The sequence below is a fragment of the Dinoponera quadriceps genome, unplaced genomic scaffold (assembly GCF_001313825.1).
Source record: "Dinoponera quadriceps isolate SergipeBrazil2010 unplaced genomic scaffold, ASM131382v1 scaffold475, whole genome shotgun sequence".
Classification (NCBI taxonomy): Eukaryota; Metazoa; Arthropoda; class Insecta; order Hymenoptera; family Formicidae; genus Dinoponera; species Dinoponera quadriceps.
Window position 1 is genome coordinate 81,451 of NW_014554738.1, and position 24,378 is coordinate 105,828.

Here is a 24,378-nt window from a genome sequence, read left to right on the forward strand (position 1 = left end):
GAAAATTCTTAGAATAAACATATTGTGTAGAAGGCAGAACTTTGCACGTAGTGAATCTATGCTTTTATCTTGTTTTGTTGCTGAGATCGCCTGGCTTTTATTCGTGATTGTAGAGTGAGGAGCAGACCCGCAAGAACGTCGTGATTCGGTAACTTCTTTGCGAACAGTAAACGTTTGACTGAATCGTCATACGTGAGAAGAGCCACCATGTTTTGCAACAGAAATCCTTGACAGTATTCCAAAAGCTGCGCTGCGTTATACACCTGCAATTTGAACAAACAGAAAACGATATACGACTCCGTCGAGAATGATACATTTCGCGTACTCACTGATTAGATCTTACGAGAATACCTGACTGTAAAGATATACCTTCGCGTGAATATACATGGAAACGATATTATCGAGATCCATCATTGTGGAACATTGCGCTTCGCAATATCTGAGCAAGCCATCCAGCTGGAAAAAATTGGCCGCTGCCATTAATTCCAGGACATCGCTTTGATTGACTTCCAGAGTGGCGCAGCCGCCGTGATAAAGAAATTCCATGACCATCTGAAATTCAACCAACGATGTATTCGAAATTCGAACAATGAACACCGAAGCCTTGAATCTTCGGGATTCGAAAATCTAATGTCAAAGCTTTCGAAGGAAAACAGTAATCCTAAGAAGAAAATAAGAAGCATAATGAAGCACGTTTTCAGTATAATAGTTTCGCCCTTTTAAACTATTCTTTCGCTATAAAACTTGCGTTTTTCTTATAGTAGATAATTCAAAGAATATTTCGATGTAAAACCAAGTTGATTTATTTATTTTTTATTACATTTAAAACTTGTTTAAACCTTAGCGTTCCAATTATGCCTCGGGTTTCCCTACTATCTGTGTTAACATATATATATATATATGTGTGTGTATATATATATATATACTATATATATATATATATATATATACACACACACACACACACACACACACACACACATATATATATATATATATATATATATAATATACTAATGATAACGTGCTGGCGATTATATACCTGGAATATATGATATCTTATGTCATTGATCTGCACAATGGGAGGATTGCCTTCGCATAATTTGGAGCTTAACATGTTCCTGAATCTCGGCGAGGATGTAACCAGTACAATCTTGTGACCGTAAAAAACGCGACCTTCCACTCGAAACTGCACGTCGCTCAGTTCGGGATTATTCACGAATTTCGGGTCGATTCTTGATCCGCTCGATAGCGTAGCGTCTCTGATCGGTTTGATCGGCTCCCAACCGAAACACGTGCAAAAGATATCGGCCAGCAAGAGTGTGGTGCCTTCCTTCTGCGAAAAAAAATCATACAAACGACAATCTTGTGTTGCACTAACGGATAAACTACGATGTTTTATCACACGGTTTTTCCACAAGAAAGTACACGGCAGCATGTCGAGTTACCGGTATGAATTAAGGCTGCATACTTTCTCGTGGAAAAGTTTATATCGTATATTAAGGTTGGGAGAGTTATTTTTTTTCAAGTAACTCGTTTTATATACTATTACCGTTATTATACTAATTTTGAAACATATAATTCGTTACCGTTCCTCGAACAATAATGGATAATAAAAATTTCCATTATTTATTTCACCGAGTTTTGGAGACGTAGGATGACTTCAACCAAACTCAGATTAAACTAATCGATGAACAATAATAATAAGAACTAACATCAACTTCTAGTCCTATGATTTGTCGTTCAACAAGAATCAAAAGTTTATCATTTCTATCTGCGTTAAGAAGATAGTTCAGGTAATATTTGAGATTGATAGAAATTTTAAGAGTGACTCATCAATCATCAATCTCGGTTTGGTTAATCGTCGATTGACCGAACCGGGATTGGTGAAAAAGTCATCTTAAATTGTCTGATTATATTAGAATTTGGTAAAAGTTAACCTTATTTTTACCGTTGCGTTGCTTCTGCTCACCTATGTTCATTCAATGTTTCAGAATGATTTGAACACTATTTTTCTCGATGTAGTTTGAAACGCAACCGATGGTTCCACGAGAGTATTTTCTTGATAGATTCCCAGAAGTAAAATTCTCTGATTGGACTATCGGCTGGGTTGCAAATTGTACTGAGGAAGAAATGTTCGAATCATTTTGGAACCAACTGCATCTATATTTTATACATACAAAATAACGATTATATTTTCATTACTCAAAAAATGCAATTTCTTTGTCGTTACTAAGACTGGAGAAAAATAACTGCCAAGTCGTTGACTGAAGGAAAATAATTGTGTTACAAGTAACGTGCGTCACTTACATGGTAACAATTACCTCGAACGTAACTTTCAATCCCTGTACATCATGCAATCAATAATTGCATCGATCAATAATCGACTATCTTAATCGTGTAATTTACCTTGTTATATCTGAAAATATTGAATAAAAGCGGCAGGCACTCTTGCACGAACTGCGTGGAATAGTCATCCGGACAGACTTGAAGGAAATCTTGAAGTAGCTGATCTATAACCGAGTCCAGTCTCATCTCGTGAGCTGTCGCAAGACTGTGCATCCAACAATGCAGTGTCCAGCCCACTTTCAAGCCACGAAGTTCCATCGTGATATCTGCGAGACATCAACATGTATCTCACGTAAGTGTACAGCAGTATCAAAAGCAATCTGAAGACGCGCGAAATTCCACAAACGATTTAGTTTAAAGTTAAGAACTGAAGCCGATATTAAAAAAAAAATACAGTTTTAATATCGGAAAATTTCGGCACGCAATCATCGAAAAAGAACTGATTTGTTCAAATATGAATATTAGAAAATTTCCGTATAATACCGGTATTTGCGTGCGTGCGAGACGCGATAACATTCACATGAGAATAGCTTCCTCACCTAAATGATTACTTTCCGCACTGTGATACATCGCTTCCTGCAGCGCCTTCGTTTGCACCTTATTAAACACCGGTTCTTTGCCTTCCCTGCGATCTCCTCGCCCTTCGGCGGTCTGCTGTTGAGAAGAATTAGCACCGGCGTTACCTTCCGCCAGTATCTCCTCCAAGGACAGTATCTCTTTTTCCCCTCGCTTAGCTGTGAAATTGAGCGGATGCGACAGCAGCTGATGAAGACAGCTTCTCTGCCCGTGAGCTGTCGCCACCGAGATCGCGCTGGTAATTGAAGCGAGTAAAATGTAATAATTATTAAACAGAATAGCCGGAAATGAAAAGAGTCTACGACTAAGCAAAGCGATTCTTCTCGTTGAGTTGAGTTCTGCTCGGGACTCCTGAGAACGGTCGTTCCTCCCTCAGTTACGCAACGTGACTAAACGTCGTATTTCTTCGCCATTTCTCCCGCAGAGACCTTAACAATGGCGAAATCGAACTCCGATGTGACTAACCTGTAACAACCGCGTTGCGCCGAGCCCGAGTAGGAGAAGGAGTCCTTGATGAGGGTGGAGAGGAACGGTTGGGCGCCGTGCGCCAATAGCAAGGCCAGCATTTCGTTGTTGCCTGACGCAGCGGCCGCTTGCAGCGGTGTCACCGTGCACTTGTCCTCGCTAAGCTTCGCACCGCCTTCCACGGCGGCCCCTCGCTCGAGTAATATTCTGGCGACGTTGCAGTGGCCCGACAGAGCCGCGTAGGTCAGCGCGGTCCAGTGTTGCGTCTCCGCGTTGAAGCCGGTCTGCGTGTGGCAGATGCCCGGAGCGGCGGGGGGGCCGCCTGGGCTGCCGGATGGCAGATTCGCGCTCGGCGCTGCTTTCACGGGCGTCATCATCGCCGACTGATTGATCGACGAACTTCGGACGTTGTTCGGCATGTTGGACGCCGGGATCTTCGAAGGCGTGCCGGACGATTGGCCGCTCGTCGACGGGCTCTCCACGTTCAAGTCCGCCCCGGCGTCCAGGAGAGCCATCACGGCCGACTCGTCGCCGTTGATGCACGCCAACATCAGGGCTGTGAAGCCGGCGTCGTTCACTGTGTTGATCTTCGATGCCGACGGCAGCAACGGCATCGCCTGGGCTATCAGATCCGCCCGGCCGCTGATCAGCATCTTGAAGGCCATGTCTAACGTCAGCAAGCGCACGTACTCGGCGTCGTCGATGTGCTTGGAACATATCGCGACCTCCTCGGAGCTGCGGACCCAGTGAATTTTAATAGCGTTTCGCGGCCGACGAATGTCAGATCGGAGATTGAAGATCGAGGGAGATAAAAATCAACTGATTTCGATCTTCGCCCATTCTATGCTGCATCGTCGAGTTCCAATCTTCAATCCCCGCAATCTTCACTCCCGACACCTGGTCTGATATGGGCTTTGAGAAATCTCAGCAGGACGGGAAGAACAATTGAAGCGAACGCAACAGTAATGTAACTTGCTTCAACCGATATAATTTTTTGTGGTCTCGATGAACGCGCGAGAAACAACGGGCTGATTGGTTCAGCGAATCTCTCTACAGCTTGTTGAACAAAATCGAGGGTTACAATGAAGCGGATTTATTTACTCGTACAGCAAAGATCCTATGCAACATAAGTATCTAAAAAATATCTTAGAGACTTGAAAGATATCTTATTTGTTTCGAGATGTCTCTAAGATATATTTCAGACATTTGTGCTGTTTGAGAAATTATATGGAAATTAATTGTGAATCTATTCAAAGAACAAGCCCTTTTTGTAGATGTTATCTTAGTAACTGTAATTACTCATGATTAAATCAATTTGTATTCCGAGCTAATTTAACTTGACGAAACGAATTCATTGATTTTACCGAAAAAGATCACGCTGCGCTTACTTAACAAATGACGATGAAATATTTTTCGTTCGTTTCACAGAGAAATGATTCGATTTAGCTGCAGTTATATAGCATACGCAGTCAGATGATCAACGATGGCGACAATTTTCCTCTTACGAATTTCGTAACGCGTCCCGCATCCAATATGAAAATTTGTTTCTCAGAAGACGCATTTTAAAAGATCAAGGAATTAAAACAACTGATATTCTGTCCATATCCGTCATAGCTATAGTTTTGTTCAAACCGGCAAGGTGTTTAGCAGGAAAATTTCTCTCGTACGGACTCACCTTATTGGACGAACAGGACAGTCTACGCCGGGCAAAAGTAATCGGGCAGCCTGATTAATATCATCTTGGTCGATGACGAGGCCGTGTCTGTGCTCGGTGTGTGCTGCGGCTACCCGTAGCCATTCCACTAACGGTGGGAGCACCACGTAAGCTCGCTCGTACGCCAATTCCTGTATTCCGGAGCCACGTTCACCGTGCTCCAGCTTAAACAATACATGTATTTTAAATTAAAATAACGCTGTAACACATGCAGATTGGTATAATGTAGCAATAACTAAATAAATAAATGTTAACCAACTAAAGATGAGAAGAGATTTATGTGATACGATAATAGATGTGATATGATAACTTTTTGAGAGAATTGAAGAGCAAACGAAAAAGCTAAGACATGCGTCGTCTACGAAAAGAAAGTCGAAGAACGTAACAGCAAAGTGATCGATCAACTTCATTGAAAGATGAATGGTATCGTGGTTTTCCCGAAGAAGACGCATTGAATATCACGGCAAATTCCGTACCTGCGAACACCTCATGTAGTAAAACAGGGCGTGCAACGCCCTTGTTGTCAGAGGGATGGGGCAACGTCCGGTGTGCGCTACTTTGGAAATCAAATCGATCAACTCCGGCATGGACCCCACGCACGTCGTAAGTAACGACGGTTCTAAAGTCGAGCCGACCGCGTCTCGCCCGCTGCGCGACGACGACGACGAGTTTAGGGAACTCACGCTCGCCCATCGAGGCATTGCCAGAGCGCCTGAACATAGGACAAGAGATCTTGATATAATATGATCGATGTAAACGATACGGTTCACTATTAATCGGGGAAGCATGTCGCAACATTCTTGATTTGAAACTCTTTAAAATATCCCAGCACTAATATTAAAATGTATGCCTTTTAAGTAAAATGTTAATTTACTTTCACTTCAAAGCACCGAAATTAATTCTTACTTTTCTTCGTACGTGATGGGCCCTTATAAAAAAATATTATTGACTGACTAGTAATAAATTACTGTATCTCAGTAATTTTATTATTGATGCTTAATGATTTTGAATATTTAAATTACATAAGTACCGATGACGTAAAATAAAATAATTAAATGATAATGACAACAGTGATAATCACTGATGTACTGTAGAGTCCTAGTTATTGATGCGAAGTCTTTCTCAGGAATTAATCACTCATATTAATCATCATTATCATATAAATTAATTACTGATATGAAATACTGCATCTAGTGATTAAAACCTATACTAGCAATTGAATTCAATATTTTAGTACTGTTTCACATGAGTTATCAGTACCTACTGAAATAAATTAATACTACAACTTGCTACTCCATTTATGAAAAGTAGAGGTGATAAATTTATAAAAAGAAGACACACATTGTTAATCTTTATTTGTTTTTGCAGCATTTAATGGCAATAATTAATTCTGGAAATCCTGACTATAATATTTTTTTTATGTTGTATATGGTATATTGTTTTTCATATATTCTCATTTTCAATGTTTCTCTATATTGTAAACTCGTCTGTGATATTTCATTTATTTATCGAATATTATAAATATATTCTGGAAATAATATTTGAACTTTTAACAAAAATAATTAAACATTTGTATAAATATATGTATAATTTTCTCATGATTAATAGAAATTGTTTTATAACATATGTTTTTCAAAGTAATTTATTATTTACTTTGAAATTCACTATAACTTGTATTAAAAATCCGAAAACAATAATGATATCATTGGCTCGCTAATATACATTAATTTCCGTGGCAATTGTGTCAATGTCAATTGTTCTTGCGTTTCCAACATTTGTCAACATTATACCATTACAATATTTTTTAAATATAAGAGAATATTAAAAGCATAGTCCCTCAAGATATTATCAGGGCACACCGGAAGTTTAGGTAAAAATGTTCAATCGTTAAGGTAAAAAAGCAACGTTGACCACGATTAGGACATGGATGAGTGACAATTTCAGGAAACGAAACCACGAAGAGACACACATTATAAGATGAGAAAATCCAAAAATTAAATTGGTATTATTTTTAAATAAAATGATGTAACATTAATTTGTTTCATCTGGTTTAAATCAACATAATTTTGCTACAAACGATATTCTGTAATTACGGTTTAATCTACGACTTTGCAAGCAGTTATCCTACCACGCTGCCACATGCCGTTTCGAGATTCGGTCTTGTTACATCGGCATACATGAGACGCTGAAACCTTTTTTCGTTAATAACTTTTAAACAGTTGATCATCTACACCTAAGATTTTATATTTGTGTATCTGTGGCCCCCGCCCTACACTCTGTTAAAGTTCGGTTCAGATCTGCGTGCCCCAATTCATGAGGTTTCCTTGTAAAGCAAACACTGATACTAACTAATATACACCTACCACTAATATAAACAAAAAAAAATGAAATTCTCATCTTAATTTAAGCAATTTTTTTGACCGATAACCGCGAAAGTTGTTTCAAATTTCATACATAATATTCGTGTCCCTGTGTGGATTCGATCTCGAACGGCGGCCCACCAGCCGTTCACCCCCCACTTCGGTACGTGGTCGACGTCGCTTGAATTCGATGATTGGACGGCAGGGAGCGAGTCCAACAGCTATGATGATATCCTTGTCACTAATCTTTACGTAATACACTAAACGCATTGTCCAGAAAAAAATATACTAAAATGTAAAAAGTGGAATAAATTTCTCTCGAAGAGCCGTAATACCGAAAACCAAATCCACTCACCGAGGCAATGTCTTGAAATGCAATTTTGCCGAAATATTTGTCTCAATTTCTGAACTTGGAAATTTGGGATTTTTCGGGATAATGTATGTCCATTAATTGAATAAGTTTCGATCGGGACGTGTAAATTGAGGGGGGGGACAACAATCGATGGTTGGGCGACAGGGTGCATCTGCATTGTGCATCTTTCTTCATTGATATAAGAGATTAGGAGATATAATATGGACCTGATGCGGTTCGGCCGGCATTGAGATGCGCGTATGGCTGCAACAGGCCCCATAAGTCGCCGCTGTTGGCTATAGCGTGCTCCAGCATCGTCGCCGTAAGGATCGTATGCGGCTCGGCCGGTACACATTGCAGCAGTATCTCCTCCAGGAGATTCTCGATCCCGGCCGTCAGATATATCGCCGCGTACTCGTGTATCATCCTTCCGAGTCTCACGTCGGACATCCAACGTAAAAAACGTCCGACCGGCAATTGCAACCCCGAACGGGATGCCTTCGATTGTTTCAGCTGATCGCCAGATACGGCAAACATTGCGGCAGCTCGCAGGCAAGCCTTTAAATAAGTCGGATTATCAGATGATGGCCACTGGTTGTGAGCATTAAGACACCTGCGGAGATCCCGCTCGCGGAGACTTTCCCGGAATTTTGTATACGTTCTATTTATATTTTAGACTACCATTGAAAAAATTATTTATATTCTTTAGCCAAATAAACTACACTGAGAGTCGATTTCTGCGCTGTTGGAGAATACGGTGAAATTGAATGGAACTTTACACGAAGAAAGCTGTGATGTATTCTCTCCGTAATCGGAAACACGAGTCGATTGGTTATTGAAACGGTGTAGAAAACAACACGATATTCAAGTGACTAGATGAACCTGTCGTATATCTCGAATTTTTTTATATTCAGCACTTTTCCTATTAAACACTGAACAAAGTCAATATACAACAGAGCATTTCCGAGATATGTAGAAATATGCCGGCGAATAGAACATATGTTTATTCCACGGGAAAAGACATCTGAATTATTTCGTCACTTTGCCGTTACAAGCCGCATCGATTTACCGAAGCGGTAATACGATACCTTGGTGCAAGAATCCGCCAGCGCCGGACAAAGCACGATCTTAAAGGCGCTGTACACCTCGTGCTTGCTGCAGAGGCCCACGAGCTTCGCCAGTCGCTGCGTCTCGCGGCTGACTCGGACTAGCGCACGCTGCAGCAGATAAGAGAGCCGCGGGATTGTCTCCATCGAGACCTGCTCCATGTGCTCTCTCGTGCGGCCGTTCTGCAGTACGCGCAGCACGTCGTGGTGAGTCCAGGGTAGCTGCTGCAGTTCGACCAGACGATTGTGAGAATCCACCCAAACGAACTCGTCGGCGCTGGTCACGTTGGTGTTGATCGTCTCCAGGCTGGAGTGTCGCATCAGCCTCCTCACCGCTGGCTCCGAGCTCTCCGAGCCGCTCAGCGAAGAATACGTCGACGAGGATTTGTGGGAGCGCATCGTCAGTTGCTGAATCGCCAGCTTTATGTCTTCCAGACCGGAGCCCGACCATGGCACTTGCAGCTGTGATCAGATGGAGGCGTTAAGGTAAAACATTATCGATATGTTTAACCTTTTCGCTGCGGAAGCATATTTAACAACAAACTTCGTGAGAGCGTAGCAGACGGATTGAGATAAACCAAAAATTCCTCTACCAAAATAATACAAAAAACCCAACATGATTGTGTCAGTAGTTATGTTTATGTAACGTAACATTTTGAAATTTGCCTACTATATTATCGACGCTTATGAAAAGTGCGTCATCGACCTTGTAATAACTCTGATTCAGTGGGGTTATTACGGTTCCCAAGACGAGGTGAAAATGACAAAAGTGAACAAATTCATTAGATGTTAAGCAATGAAATATCCTAGTAAACAGAACCGTAATAGCTCCTCTGATCCTGTAAAACCTAGGAACAATCACTTTGACGTTAATTAATACTTGTGAAGACAGCTCTAACTTTCCGATGGATAACATGAAAAAGTGAGCACCTTGGCAGGAGTGGCTCGATGCCGGTTGCGACTCTGGCCGGATCGGCTTTTGCCGTTTCTCTGGGTGACCGACGCCGACAGTCGGTCGTCCTCGGGCACAGCGTTCAGCTGCTGGGGACTGTTGGATCTGTGGTGGCGATGCGGCGGTGAGCTGCTGCTCGTGTGGCCACCGGTGTCTGACATGCTCGCATGTCCGGACGATCGATTCTCATCGGAAGAGCTGTTGCCAGTACATTCTGGCCGCCTCTGCAAAAGTGAGCAATCGGGTCGAGTGTTTGAAAAAAGATTGGCCGAATTAACGTGACAATGAACGAATCGAATGTGTTTTCGTTAAGAGAAACATTTTTCAATCTTACGAACTTTTGCAATGTAATTTGAAGAGATACACGTTATTCAACAGATATAATAACATAACAAAGTGGTTCATTGCTGAATCACACGGTGTGAGTAACAAGTTACATAAAAACTGGCCCGGAAAGCGTTGAAAAATATAATAATTTTCTTCAATTCGCTATTTGGAAAAAAAACGGATGATTGTAATATAGTGGTGGTAATTCTGAACTTAGTAGACAGTCACGAAATGTATGGCTGCGCATTCGTAACGAGAGATATATTTCTGTGTACCTGAAGTGCACGGAGCTCGTGTAAACTGAGATGATGGTGTTGCGAATGACGCGGATGCTGTGGCGTCGGAGTCAGTGCCACGCTGTCCGTGTCCCTTTCCGGTATCATATGCACCATATCGTGGACTCCGCTTTTAGGGGAATTTTCGGTGAAGTCCTTGGTGTAAGGTGGACAGTATATCTCGCGACTGTTGCCGCCGCTCGGTCTGCAACAAATGACGTTACAACATTTCTTTTTTTCTCCAACTATAAAGGCAACTGAGAAAAATAAACGAACTTTACGCGATAACGCCGAGGCTACGTTCGATCTGCACTTCAAATCTAGCTTCACCGTGAATCTATTCGTTTCTAATCGCTTAAACTTCGCAACTCAGCATCGGACGGTGAAAAGCATCGACGTTGAACAGGTCGAGATTTATGGAAGAACAGGAGAGAGAGAGAGACATCGTGTCGAATTTTCGCCGAAAGAAAGATCGACCACAACTCGGTCGGAGGAGTGACACCCGCTGCGATACCTCTTAGTAACAGTAACTCGTTTTGGAATCGCGCTTTGGTACGTTTCTCTACCTGGGAGCAAGCGAGCGACAGCGCGACCAATGGACTTGCAGTCCTATCGTATAGGTCAGTGTCTCATTAATCGTCGGAGAGACAATTCTAGCGACTTGTTTTCGACCGACTGATTGCTCGCAGCGGTACATAGTACACGGAGGGAAAATACTGTTGTATTAATCAAATTTTCAACAGACTAAACTTGAATTATCAAAACAATATATGATGCATTAGTTTCAATAATATTGCTGTTGAATCGAGAAAATTCCAGGTAACTTTTGTCAAACTATGATTAAATTAATCGATGGGTAATAATAAGAATTATCAATACCAATGTTTAGCTCTGTAATTTGTCCTTCGACACAATGATTAAAATATTAATAATCTCCATTTGTGTTAGCATGACAGGGCGGGTATCTGAACTAGTCATCACTAATGAGACAAAATTCTTAAAGCGGGCCACCTAAAAATCGATGATTGAAATATTAAAAAATAATGTACGTACCTTTTAAAAATAAAAGACACGTATTTTTTCTTTTTTTGAAAATTCGATTTTTTTTTAAGTTATTAACAATATCATTTTTTTCCCTATATTTTATAAAAAAATTATTTTCTCCTGATTGGCTCAACGAATCTTTATGAAATTTTATGAGTAAGTCGGAAAAATAGCCCTTTAAGAACATATTTTTAGAATTCACGCAGCATGTAATTTGTTTAAACAAATTCATAAAAGTTATAAACAATTAGAAATTACATGTACTTCTCAATCAGTTACGACAATAATTTTTACATATTTCGATTCCTTATTCAATTTCGAATAAATGAGTGAAAAAAAGTTGGTAACTCGTAATAGGTAAATAACAACGTTCATTTGTTCGTATTTACGATCGTATTTACGATCTGACCGGTCGGACTATCAGCGCCTTGTGTCATGCAAACTTTTTTCCAAAATAAATCGACAATATCGGGCTGCGTCTTCGCGTGTTATTGCGTCATTCTATCCTTGTTTTACGTCCAATGAGCGATAAAGAGTGGCTGGGAACGGCAGAAAACGGAAAACGGATTAGGGAGCGCTTAGTGATTGTCACTTCTGATTATACCCCCGGATTTATCAAGAGAACCCGCGACATCATTTCATTGACTCGAAGGAGCGAGCGAGCGAATTTACCCCCTCAGTCTCCACTGCTGGACGAAGCTCCAGTCTGCCTTGAAACCGCTGGTGTCCCCGGGCAAGGACCAATAGTCCTCCAATTGGCTCTCGTCCTCCTCTATCCTCAGCACGTCCTCCCTGCTAGGACTGACGTTCACCACGATCTCGTGCACGACATTACCGGGCATATCCTTCGCCGGTATGACAGCCGCGTCACCATCCTCACGATCACAATCGTCGTCATTGTTCCGTTCGTCCCGACGAGACTCCAGCTTGTCGTTCCGTGTCTCAGGAACGCGACCCGGCGATATTCGCACGCAGGCATCCGGCAAGGTCGACGGCGGCGGTGGTGGCTGCCAGATCGGCTTGTCCTCTCTCTGTCTGGGATTCGAGTCGCCGAAGTAGATGACCGTCCTGTGAGCGATGTCCTTTGCCGTCTGCCTTTGGTCGCCGGTGCTCGACGATGGTGCCTCTCCGGTGACCCGGCCCGGATCGTCCTTTGTTACCGCTGCGGCCGGGACGCGACTTTTGTCCTCCAAAGTCGAGCTCCTCTCGTAATAATCGTCGCGCCTCGCTTCCTGTCTGCACTCTCGCACTGGCAGGAAGGGCACGGCTCGGCGCAGGATGAAGTTTGCGCCTTCTTCGCGCGCTGCTTCGACCACCCCGCCGTCGCTCATCTCCCTGAGGCCCTTTAACTCGCGACAGAGCACGCACCGACAGTCCTCGGTGCAGCACCGCACTCGTCTCGTCGACGGCATGTTGTCAGTCGCGACGGGTCATTCTAGAACGCCTCTTCAGCCACGACGAATATATCCCTCCTCTTCCCTCTCAACCTCTGTCCGTCGTTTTTTCGCGAGCCAGTTATCGCAATTCACTGCGACACTTCCGCGCGCAGGATACCGGCCGCGATAACGCGTCGACGACTCACCGGGCGAACTTTCCTCACTGATTCATCGTGAAACATTTTCTCCCGCGAACACGCCGACAAGGAAACTCTGCTTCATTCCCCCCCAACCCCACTATAGATCGCTGGATTGCAATCGCAGGGCAATTAATGGGCAACAACGATCACAATGATCACTTCGCGGATGAACTTCCGGTTTTTCTCCTCGATTATTCTAGATAAACGTCAGCAGAGGCGGAGATGTCAGACGAGAGATTTCTCCAGCGAGAATTCCACGATCTTACATAGCCCGTTCATCACAAATCGATCGCGAAGCAGTGCCGTTGTCGCTCAACTCTCCGCCACTTTCGCGTCCACGGCGCATCGCGCGCTATACATTCAATGTAAACACACGGCTGAGAAGACGGCGACGAGGCGTCTGAGGTTGTTTCCCGTGCCGCACAGGTGAAACACTTCCTTCACGTCGAGCACCGAGCGAGCAAGGAGTCGAGGAGAAAAGAAGAGATATCCGTATCACTTTCCTACCTTCACCGTGCGTGTCTCCCCTCCCTCGCTCCTTCTCGCTCCGCTGCCTTTTGTTCCGCCACGCGTAACTATGATATCACGCGGGAAAGAGCGGCACCCGTAGCACAAAACCGTGCACTTTTCAATGAACGTGAAAATCGCGCTCGATGGTATCTATCTCTCTGTCCCCTCCTCCAACCGGGGAATCCCCACGGGTCTCGAGAGTCCCGCGAAGAACCGCAAGTGTATAATGTTCGGTGACCATCGGTATTCGCGTTACTATTAATGCCGCCGACAACGAGGCCGGTGTCGAGTATAATTACCAGCTGCAGCAATTAGATAACACCGTAACAGGACTGCCATGCGAGTCGCGCTGACTGTAAAACACCGAGAAACGAGTCGCGGCGAACGATATGTTCGCATATAATCCGGCATCGAAGGGTTTTATCGCGATAGTAAACGAGAAATTATCACGCCCACTGGCGGCTCGCGAACGCTCGCGATCGATTCGCGACGTGCGACATTTGTGTCCGCCGTCGCTCGTAAATTACCATGCCGCTCTTTTCACCGCGCGACCAGTCGCAAGAAACGGGAGGGCACAAATAAACGTGTATCTTTAGCGTAACTCCACCATGTGTTTCGGGGTTGGATTTCCGGCGGCCATCCTACTTCCTACGGCCGCGGCAAATCACAGCCTCGGTCCGTGGCAACGGACTTCCTGGCATGTCCGTTTTCGATACGCTGTCGCTTTCCTTCCGTTTCTTTTCTCTTCTTCTCGCTATGCACGCGTCGATCGATCGTGAAAATTAATTATTCCGAGACAGCTTCGTCCGCTGGATCGCATCCCAAGTGGCGATGTCCAAACGACGGTCAATTTTTATCGGGAAAATTAGACACCCTAAATCAGGCCCTCTAAGGCCCGAAAGTGACGTCGTCATGTCGTTTCGATGTCTTATTGATGACAAGAAAGGATTAATGGCTACGTTCGGTGGAACCCGGCGCTTAGTAAATGATTAATGATTATTGTAGTAGTAATGATTGTTATAGGTAACTCAGAATTATTAGGTGTTAGTGACAAAATTACCGGTCATTTATTACCCGGGCAATAACATTTTTCAGTAAGAGTGCTCTGCAATGCGAGCTTCCTTATCATGAAATACGTCCACATTATCGGAGAAGGAGGTTGACCGTGAGTACCCCGCTCCGTTGATTTCTTCCGGTTGTACAGTGCCGCTTCAGCACGAGGCGCGAGGAAGATTCCCAGGTGGGTTCTCGAGCGGTAATTAACTTGTACAGGTGCTCTAGCGGGGTACTCACGGCACGCTCACGCGGAAAACAGGAAGCGAAGTGGGTCAGCGTTAAAAGCGTCGCCATTAGAATTATATGGCAGCTACGCGACAGCGTCTGAGATACCGGAATTGCGTCGCGGAATTATTTCCGCGTGGATTATCATCAGCGAACCGAAGAGGCTCGCCGCATACACTCGGTGCCCTGGTGTCGAGCGATTACGTATTCTTATGAGGCAATCCGTATGTCGAAATTGATGATAGTGCATGGTTAAATTGAACGTGAAACGCAGGAACGGAGGGAAAACGTCGATGACTTTCTCAACGAGCAAGGCGATCAGGAAATCCGTGACGGTTTTCGAACGATCACAATCCGACGCTTCGGCCGGATGGTAAAACGTATGACGCATAAATTATTTGACAGCCGCTAACTCTCGAGCCGTTCACGGGAAAACTAATCACCCGGTATTTCTCGAGATAGCGTGCGCGTGCGACTAAAATTAATGATCAGATGATGTTTTTAAATCGTAAAGGGAAGGAGGAGGTTGAATCTCGATTCAGGTAGATCTCCCCCGGAAAAGGCGACACAGATCGTCGAGATGATGATGTGACGGTGAAAAACGCAAAAACATATGTTCCCTCTCGCAGAAAAGTATTATCGGCTGATCAATAATAAATTACTGTAATCTCAGTAATTTTATCACCAGTCCTTAATGATTTTGTGTACTCAAATTACTTCTCTAAATAGTGAACAGTACGTAACGCTCGTCAAATCCCCGCACGATTTTTGGCTAATACCATCCCTGAAATTGAGCGTCTTCCCGGGCAAAAATTGAACCTAATGAATGTCTAGTAATAACATAAAAAAGTTGTTTCACATCGCTATTATTTAATAGTACCAGCTAGCCGCCAGCCAGGAATGTAACGCTCACTTCTCCTAGTGATTGCTACATTAGAAAAGTTAGCTAGCAGCTAGACAAAAAGTAATACAACAATCATGAAGTGAAAGTAGGTAGCTCCGCTTCCTAGGTAAACCGGTATTCCTTATCACTTGTTGAAAATAAGCTCCGTCGAAATCAATCGTATCGCTACGAAGATTTATTACACCATGACAATAATAACAATAAAAACAACAATAATAATAATAGTAACAATAACAACAACAGAATTCTTAAAACGAGAATCTCCACAGAACAATTTCAATTCGCTATGAAAAGTAATTCTCACACGAAAATATAGTCGCGCGAAGAAGCGCTGAATTTCGAAGGAAATTTCGCCTTCGCACTGACCCCTAACAGGATTTACTGAATGAACATTCAAAGAATGGCCCGAAGAAACTCGCAACATATGTCCCTCACTCCAGACAGACTCGCAAGAGAAAGAGTTCAAAGCGAATATTGTCCGTGCTCACAGAGCGAAACTCCGGTGTCAAGGGCGGCGACAACGCACAGTGGATCGAAATATACGAAAGTGCGGGTATGATGAAATATCTCGGAAAGTATTCAGTTTTCGGTGATTTCGTCCTAATGTTTTTCTACGCAGAACGATATAAAGAATATATTTATGTGGGAAAATATATAATTTAATTTAAAAAAATCGAAGTTGACTTTGAAATAATCTTGAAAGAATAATTTCAACATCTTAATAATATTATCATCTTGTCTCTCTTCACTTATATCTTTTATTTCAATTACTTTTTTTAACATCTATTATTTATGAATTATTGAGCTCTGTTGAATTATAAAATGTAGTATTAGAATGTAAAGTTAAAAAAAAATATTAATTAGTAATTAATCAGTATTAACATACTTTGTCCTAAGCCCGAGTATGAGTCGAGGTAGTGCGCAGACAACTCCATACGTTTCTGCTGCTTTTAAAGTGCTCTTTTCACACTTAAAATTGATATATTGATTGCTAAGTTACAACAACATACATCAACAATGAAATTTTTTTAATAGACATCAAAATTGTCCAAGATACCATTAATAAATCATCTTTAAGACCTAGGACTAGGCTTCAAAGTGTTAATATAAGTCATCTCGGAAATTATCCATTTTGTCATAATTTAATGTCAATACTTTCATACACAGGAATAACTTGAAGAATTGATTTATATTAAAACTATACAATTTCATTAAACAAGTCGAAATTGTCCTTAAAATAATGAAAGGAGAATTCGATTTTTAGCAATTTTCAGGAGAGACTTATCGAATACGAGATGCGTTGCGAAAAAAAAGTGTTGCAATCTTTAATCTGCTTACTGTATCTTATTATGTGTTTAGCACTTTTTTATTTATCCACTATATAAATATCAAATCTGTCCCTTCTTGTTAACAAATTTCAACTTCAAAGACTTTTGTATTACTTTTTTCTTTTTTTTTTTCAGTTATATTTTTTTATAATGTAAGCTCATCGATGTTATAGGCTTATTTTTTGTCCTCGGAGGACATGCTCTAGGACTTTAATAAACCATTCTCCTTCTCTCTCTCTCTCTCTCTCTCTCTCTTTCTTTCTCTCCCCTCTTCATTTTCGCGTTCAGGAGAACATTCGAGGTGAAACGTTCATCGCGACGTCGCCCGGCCATCATCCGATGGCGAAAGAAGGCGAATTACACTCCCTTGGAATGTGCGTGCCGGGTGCGAGCGCTGTATAATTTTCCATAAACGTTTTTCCCCACGCGAAAGTGGCGCACGTAGAGTACCAGCCGACCGGCGAACGAGCGAATGAGCGAGTTCCGACGTCGGTTCTACAAACCGCCGCGTTCTGCCTCCGTTTTTCATGCGTTTTCGATTCGCGCGCGGACGCGCTGAATAGAAGTTGGACACCCGTTAATTTGTCCCGATGAATTCAGTTGTGAAGAGACGAAAAAGAGTCGCGCGAGAGGATGACGCATGCGAACGAAAACGCGATGAGCGAGACTCGCGAACGACGTTACGCTCCGACGATGTACACCTCATGCATGGCATACGCGAAGGTTAAACATCGCGCTATGTCCGTGCGGTTAATTACTCGCTCATGAGATACGTACACTGTGTGTACATTCAGATATATATATATATATATNAACATCGAAATGTAATAATATGTTCGGGAGAGTTTTAATAATCTGCCGACTTTTGACTCGCGGGACGTAGCTAATAATAAACTGATATAGAAGAGGAGGAGGAATTCGTGTCGCGGTTATAAGGGTGAAATTACACGGTGCGTAATAGAACAATAGAATAGAGAATGCGTCATAGAAGCGACCAATCAGCGCCACTCCGCTCTTTTCTATCACGCAAGTTTTATGCGCTGATTGGTTGCTTCTATGACGCACTCTCTATTCCGCAGTTCTATTACGCACCGTGTAATTTCACCCTAACGGTCTTCTCGCGAATGAGAGCGAATCGCAAGATTAGGGGAAGTTCTTGAAAATCGTGAGATTCGTTTTGATTTGTTCCGTACATCCCATTGGCCTTCTGCAATGGTATATGTCGAGTTATCCGAAAAGTTCTGAGAATCCCTGCGCGCTTGGGACCAGTTTGCAATGCGTGGGTGCCGAGGGGTGAAGGTTCGTTTGAGAGAGGGCGCTTTGCTCTTTCAAATATGGATCTTGTGTTGACAAACATAGGAGACGATATTGGATGGCGCGATCGCGAAGAGGGACAGCTGAAAGCTTCATTTGCTGCCCAATTTTATGCTTCTTTGCTTTCGGCCATTTTTCTCTTGTTTCTCAACAAGGTTTTCTATCCTATTATAAGAAAAATTGCGACATAAGTCATTTCGTGTCGCCATAAACATATTTCCAATTCGATTCAAAGTAACCACCGGATAAATGGCATATTCGCCATTGCATTTCTCCTGTTCTTTGATTTCAAGAAAGTCGCAGACAACAAAACGATTGATCGAAGAATTAGCGAAGGAACGTCCGCTCGTGTATTATCGAAACGAGAAGACTCATATTTTTCCCCCGTGTCGCAATCATATTTGAGTTTTTATTCGCGCAAACCCTCCTCTTCCTCCACTCGCCGTTTCAATTATCGGCGAATACGACTCGAGTCGACAGGTGTACAGCGAACGCGCGCGATCCAACGTAAGAAGATAATAAATGCGACTCGTCCCTGACCTCAGCCGACGACAGACGGCAGTAGTAAAAGCTAGTTTAAGATTGTTAGCTATGTATGCAACAGAAGAAAGGAGGAAGGCGAGGAAAGACCATTAACCTAAATATCCGATTCGGCGTAGAGAGAGACGGCGCATCGGCGTTTCCTCTCACGCGCTGCGCATTATTATCGCGAGCCGAGCTCTTCCCAGATAACATTTTCTCGCGATTCCCGACTTTCGGATGCCGGCTAATTAAAAAGCGAGCTCTCTTTTCGCACGATCGCGGCGCGCTCGCCGTCATATAACGGATGCCCAGACTGATTTCTATTTCATCCTAATTCACTGCCGCGCGACGTTGCACGAGAAACTGGAAAACACGTGGATGGACCGAATCGATCGAGTATCGAGTAAAGTGAGATGCGAGGCGACTACCCGTGCCGTGTTTACGTTCAATCAATGAGAAAGAAAGATGAACAGTTCGTTATGCACAAGCTTGTAAGACTTTTACTCAGTCCCATCCCGTGCTTCGACGCTTCGACTAATTAATTTGAACTTTTCATGATTCCGGATGAAAATGATTATATTGTTGCTTTTAGATTTTATTATTATATATCGACTCCTATGTTGCAAGAATTGTAAAAATTCGGGTCATGATATATTTACGTATTATTTACGAAATATGATTTTCAAAGGCAGGTGAAACGCATCTTGCGCGTACGGCAACGTGTGATAAGATATCGCTTATCGATCATCGGGGTGGACAGGAGGATTCCGAAGGGATGAAATAAAGTGCACTCACCGTCGTGGCTTCGGACGTAGTATCTCGTGACCCGAATCAGATATGCAAATATTCAGACTCAGCGGCCTGCCGTAGTGCTCGGACGGTGCGCCGGTCTGCACAGTTGCCTGTTGAGGGTTGGAGATACCACCCCAGCTGGAAATGCTACCTAGGAAGAGCGGCTGTTGCCCATCCATCGTAGGCCGCTCCAGGTTCATGGTGTCTCCAGAGAATCGCTGTAAAATCTGCAAATCATCGGATGTTTATTTACATTTTGATAGGCTAACTTTTACGTACGTTCAGCGTCGCACGATTTCCCTGAAGTGTTAAAGCGAGATCCGGAAGACCATAATAACATTGTTCACGCGGCTATGCGGAGCAACACGTCGCGGACACGACAGTCACTCGATGTTATTTGGAGTAACAGTCAACACGCTCATTCATCGTTGCGAGGGGAGAAAAAAGGGAAAAAGGAAGGCAGGCACTTCGGATCCAACGAATGAAAGGAAATGTTGTACAAATACGCCGCGCTCGAGGATAATGCCGAGATTGTGCTCGTACTTCGCATGAGAAATCCGACTAGCTCTAATCAAGAATAATCTATGAAAGAAAGTAATTATGCGAAACTTTCTCGAGCGCGAAGGTCATTAACGAGCCGGTCGGATAATTGCGGGGATAGTTAACGATCGAGATATTATCACGCCGAAGAAAACAATTATTCGAACTTGATTCATGCGGTAGCGAAATGGCAAGTTAAAATCGACTATATAAGGACAACGTGTATTTTTATATTAATGTGACATCCGATATTTACGAATAAATATTCACGAAAAACCGCGCAAAAGAGAGAGAGAGAGAATCGCAAATCCAAAGGCGCAAAAAGGAGAAAGTGGAAAGCCGAAAAACTTGTTTCGTAATTTATAAATTAGAAAAATATCGAGAAATCTTATAAAATAATTATATATGGATAGTCGTGATGCGGTTTATTGCGATGCGGTGATTGCGATTACGAACGTAATTTAATGAGAGAGGAAAATATAGAATGTAGAAATGTATGAATGGAGAAACTTAAAGCTTATCGTGAAACACGATTTTGATTTCCCGAAAGATGAGCAAAAATAAAGATATACAAAAATATCAAGCATGCAACAACAATTCGTGCACATTCATATATCGTGCTTGTATCCAATAGGAAAATTCACTCCATCCATGCAATATGTCATTATCGTAATCATTCTGTTATCTACATTGTTTAATTTTCTTGAAAGGCGCTAAATTGCTTTCATACGTTTAAAATATTGGTTAAGATATTGAATTTAAAATTTTTCTTCTTCTTATTTTTACATTAGGCCGTAAGGCCTGTGTTATCTCTCGCTCATATGCTTGTGGCACGCATGTTGATTATGACACAGCATATGGAATTTAAGATACGTTCAATAGAAATATGAGAGGAAAACATTTTTATAATGCAGAGAGAGAAAGAGAGAAATTCTGAATTTGTCCAATTACGATAACCTAGCAGATCAGATAAACGGGCAACGAGTGTAAAAAAAACCGCTTCGCATTATATTATCAAGTGGAACTTTTTTGAACATTACTGAGTATATATATAAAATATGTAAAAAAGTTCCACTATATATATATATATATATATATATATATATATACATATTTATTGTGTACAGAGTGCACACGGTCGTCCGTTCCGCGACCGCCGCATTCCAAGGACTGTCCAAACTAAAACCTATACCTATACCTTGTGTACCCGGTTCTCTCTCTCTCTCTCTCTCTCTCTCTCTCTCTCTCGCTCGCTCGCTCGCTCGCTCTCGCACACTGTTTCCTCCTCCCTCTGCGCACTTCACGACGATATCCACCATTCACGTCTCGGCCATCCGTTTGCCTCCCTACAGCGCTCCTTTCTTACTCCTCTCGTGCTTCCCTCCTCGTCTCTTTTCTCTCTCTATCCCTCCTATCAGCGACGTCTCTCGCGGGAATCAACGCACCTTGTTTCTCTAACAAGACGAAATTTACATACTTCTCTCTCGCTCCTTCGCTCGCTCATTCTCCTTCCAGCTTTTGCCGTTTTCCTTCCCCTCTGTTTTTTTTTCTCGCTTCATCATGAACGTCGCGCAACAACTGGCACAAATCTACCAACAGCATTGACGATTTTCACAATCGCCAGATTTTACAGATGACACGTGACGCTCTGATGTAGGTCTTTCGACCCTTTCGGTGTAAATCGACGGTTCAATTCTTGCAGTTAATTTTAACAGCAGTTTAACTGTCCCTTCATCTTATTCCACACTTGTTGCTGCGCAAGAGGAGGAGAACGGGAGAAAGAGAGGATGTTCGAACTGTGACCAAATCGATCAACATTGGAGAAATCGACATTAATGCATTAGGTTATTTTTTGAGGATCGCTAGTAAACGAAACCGACGAAAGGCACGCGTGTGATCTTTTCTACAATTTCAAAGATTATACAGAAGTTAAGAGCATTGAGAGAGAAAATGGTCGTCTTGTAAGAAATTATAGTTATTTTTTACAATAACTATATCTTCTTGTTGTTCTAATTCTGGTTCTCCCGACTATAATCCTTTCGATATTATAGTTACAAATACCAAACACTTTTTTCTAGATATCAATATATTCATTATTATCGCTTTAACATTATAGTAATGCTTACTATAAAAATGGTTCTTATTATTATCCGATTGTAATTCTTCCACTATGTGGTTATAGTCGTAAATACTAAACACTTATTTTCAATGTATAAAACGTAAAAACGTAAAATCTGTGTCAGATTGGTTATCAGTTAGAATGAAGATCGCAAGCTGACCGATCGAGTAAAACGGCCTACAATCGAAGTTAGCTGATTCGTCGAATTATAATTTCTATAACTACCCTTTTCAACCTCCAAAACCTGGAATTGTATTTTGTGCACAGAGCATGCTAAATATGCCTTTCTGATCCTCAAGCTGAAACAACATTGTATATGACGTCATATACTGAGAAAAAGAATGTTCAATTTAAACTAAATTTATAGTCATTCGCCATCATTTATATCTTCTTATTGTTTTAATGAGAAAGTAGTAGAATAATGCACATATAATATTATTACCATTGACAATATAGTAACATTGACTAAAGAAATGGTTCTCCCGACTATAATCCTTTCGATATTATAGTTACAAATACCAAACACTTTTTTCTCGATATATGAGAAAACTTGGAATTAGAGAGAGCTCGCTATGCGAACTCAAAACAAGATTCCCGATCTGATACGGGCTTAATAATCGCGGAAACATGCCGGACGAAACTTACCGAAAGTGGTTCAAGACTTCAAGAAAGAAGAGCGCACGAACATCGCTGCACCGTCCGCATATCTGGGTAGTCGAGAAAAGCGCAAATTGCGCTCTCGCAAGATCGAGAGCTTTTCCCAGATGAATCTTCGTCTCACTCACATCGTCCCGCTGCCATCCTGAACAACAGGTGTTCTCCTCAGCCGTGTCGTCTACTACCGCGACACATCATATTCGACGATGAGATTTTAGTCAAGAACTCGAGCGATCTCGAAGAGGATCAACGTCGACATATCGATAACAATATCGCGATACCATTCGTACGAACAAGATCCGGGAAAAGAATGATTTCCCCGCAACCTGCCGTATCCTGGAAATTCCGCAATATAGAAACGTCGCGTTTCTCTCAGGTCTTCTTGGTTCAACCGATCTCCCAAATACCGCGTAAACCGATGAAAACTGCTAAAGCGTAAAGCCCATTTCAAACGGACACATGACGGCCGATGTTCCGTTATTTACTTTAGCTGTCCGTAACATAATTGGCGGCGGCCTTTACATTTTATTCCTCTTGTAATGCAGATCACAAGTGACACTACGGCGCTACATTTTATTCTTCGATAAACAATTATCGAGTGTTAACTTTCCATCAATTTCGAGGCACTCCGCGAGGCGCAATCCGAAGATTCAACACTAGTCTCTCTTATCACGGTGCAGAGACTCTCTCTCTCTCTCTCTCTCTCTTCCCTCCCTGTACGAGGCAGGCGCACTTGTCTATTCGTCAAAATTAAAAATACGAGAAAGAGCGGTTCAAAGGGATAGGCCTCCCCCCTCCCCTCCTCTATCTCTCTGTCTCTCTTCCTCTTGAACTGAACGTGGCGCGTCGGCACGCGAGAGATAGCAAAGAGTGGCCACGCGGAACTGTAAACACACGCTCGGGTCTTTAAAGAGGAGCCTCTCTGTCGCACGGCACGGCAATCTCGGCGAATCTCGTGCTCCCGTCGAACCGAGTATGGCCACCGAACGTCCCTGAGGAGCGCGGACGGACGGTCGGTCGGTCGGACGAAGGAACGGACCGAGAGAATATCACTTCCGAGTTCGAAACGTCGCTTACGCGTCGTGATTTTTCTCTCCCCTCACGATCACGCCGCTCGTTCGTTCGATCGCTCGCTCGATCGCTCCCCGGATCGCGTGCGCACGCGCGCCGCTCTCGGCGTCGTCGCGATTCGCAGCCTGCGCGGCTGCTTTTCGGCAGCTGTCAATTACCGCTAACACAGTTGCCGCGTTTATGCTGCTCCAGCATCCCGAGAGATCAGGACCACTTTCGGTCCAGACCCCCGTCGAGCGGCGGA

At 42.8% G+C, this 24,378-nt stretch overlaps 1 protein-coding gene across 2 annotated transcripts; it reads right to left on the minus strand.

Annotated features, from left to right (window-relative positions):
• On the minus strand, window positions 1-24,378 carry LOC106741195 (ankyrin repeat and BTB/POZ domain-containing protein BTBD11). 2 transcript variants are annotated; one of them, XM_014612928.1, is made up of 14 exons: window positions 23,052-24,378; window positions 19,751-19,974; window positions 10,477-10,681; window positions 9,853-10,098; window positions 8,905-9,384; window positions 8,044-8,374; window positions 5,581-5,816; window positions 5,066-5,268; window positions 3,391-4,125; window positions 2,889-3,160; window positions 2,410-2,615; window positions 1,043-1,336; window positions 370-552; window positions 1-263 (listed from the first exon to the last, which is right to left on the minus strand). In XM_014612928.1, exons 2-14 carry the CDS (start codon window positions 19,945-19,947, stop codon window positions 57-59), a joined length of 3,795 nt encoding a protein of 1,264 aa, XP_014468414.1. In that variant the 5' UTR covers window positions 19,948-19,974; window positions 23,052-24,378; the 3' UTR covers window positions 1-56. The 2 variants fall into 2 exon arrangements, with proteins under 2 accessions (XP_014468414.1, XP_014468413.1); XM_014612927.1 differs by lacking the exons at window positions 19,751-19,974; window positions 23,052-24,378 and adding an exon at window positions 12,193-13,153.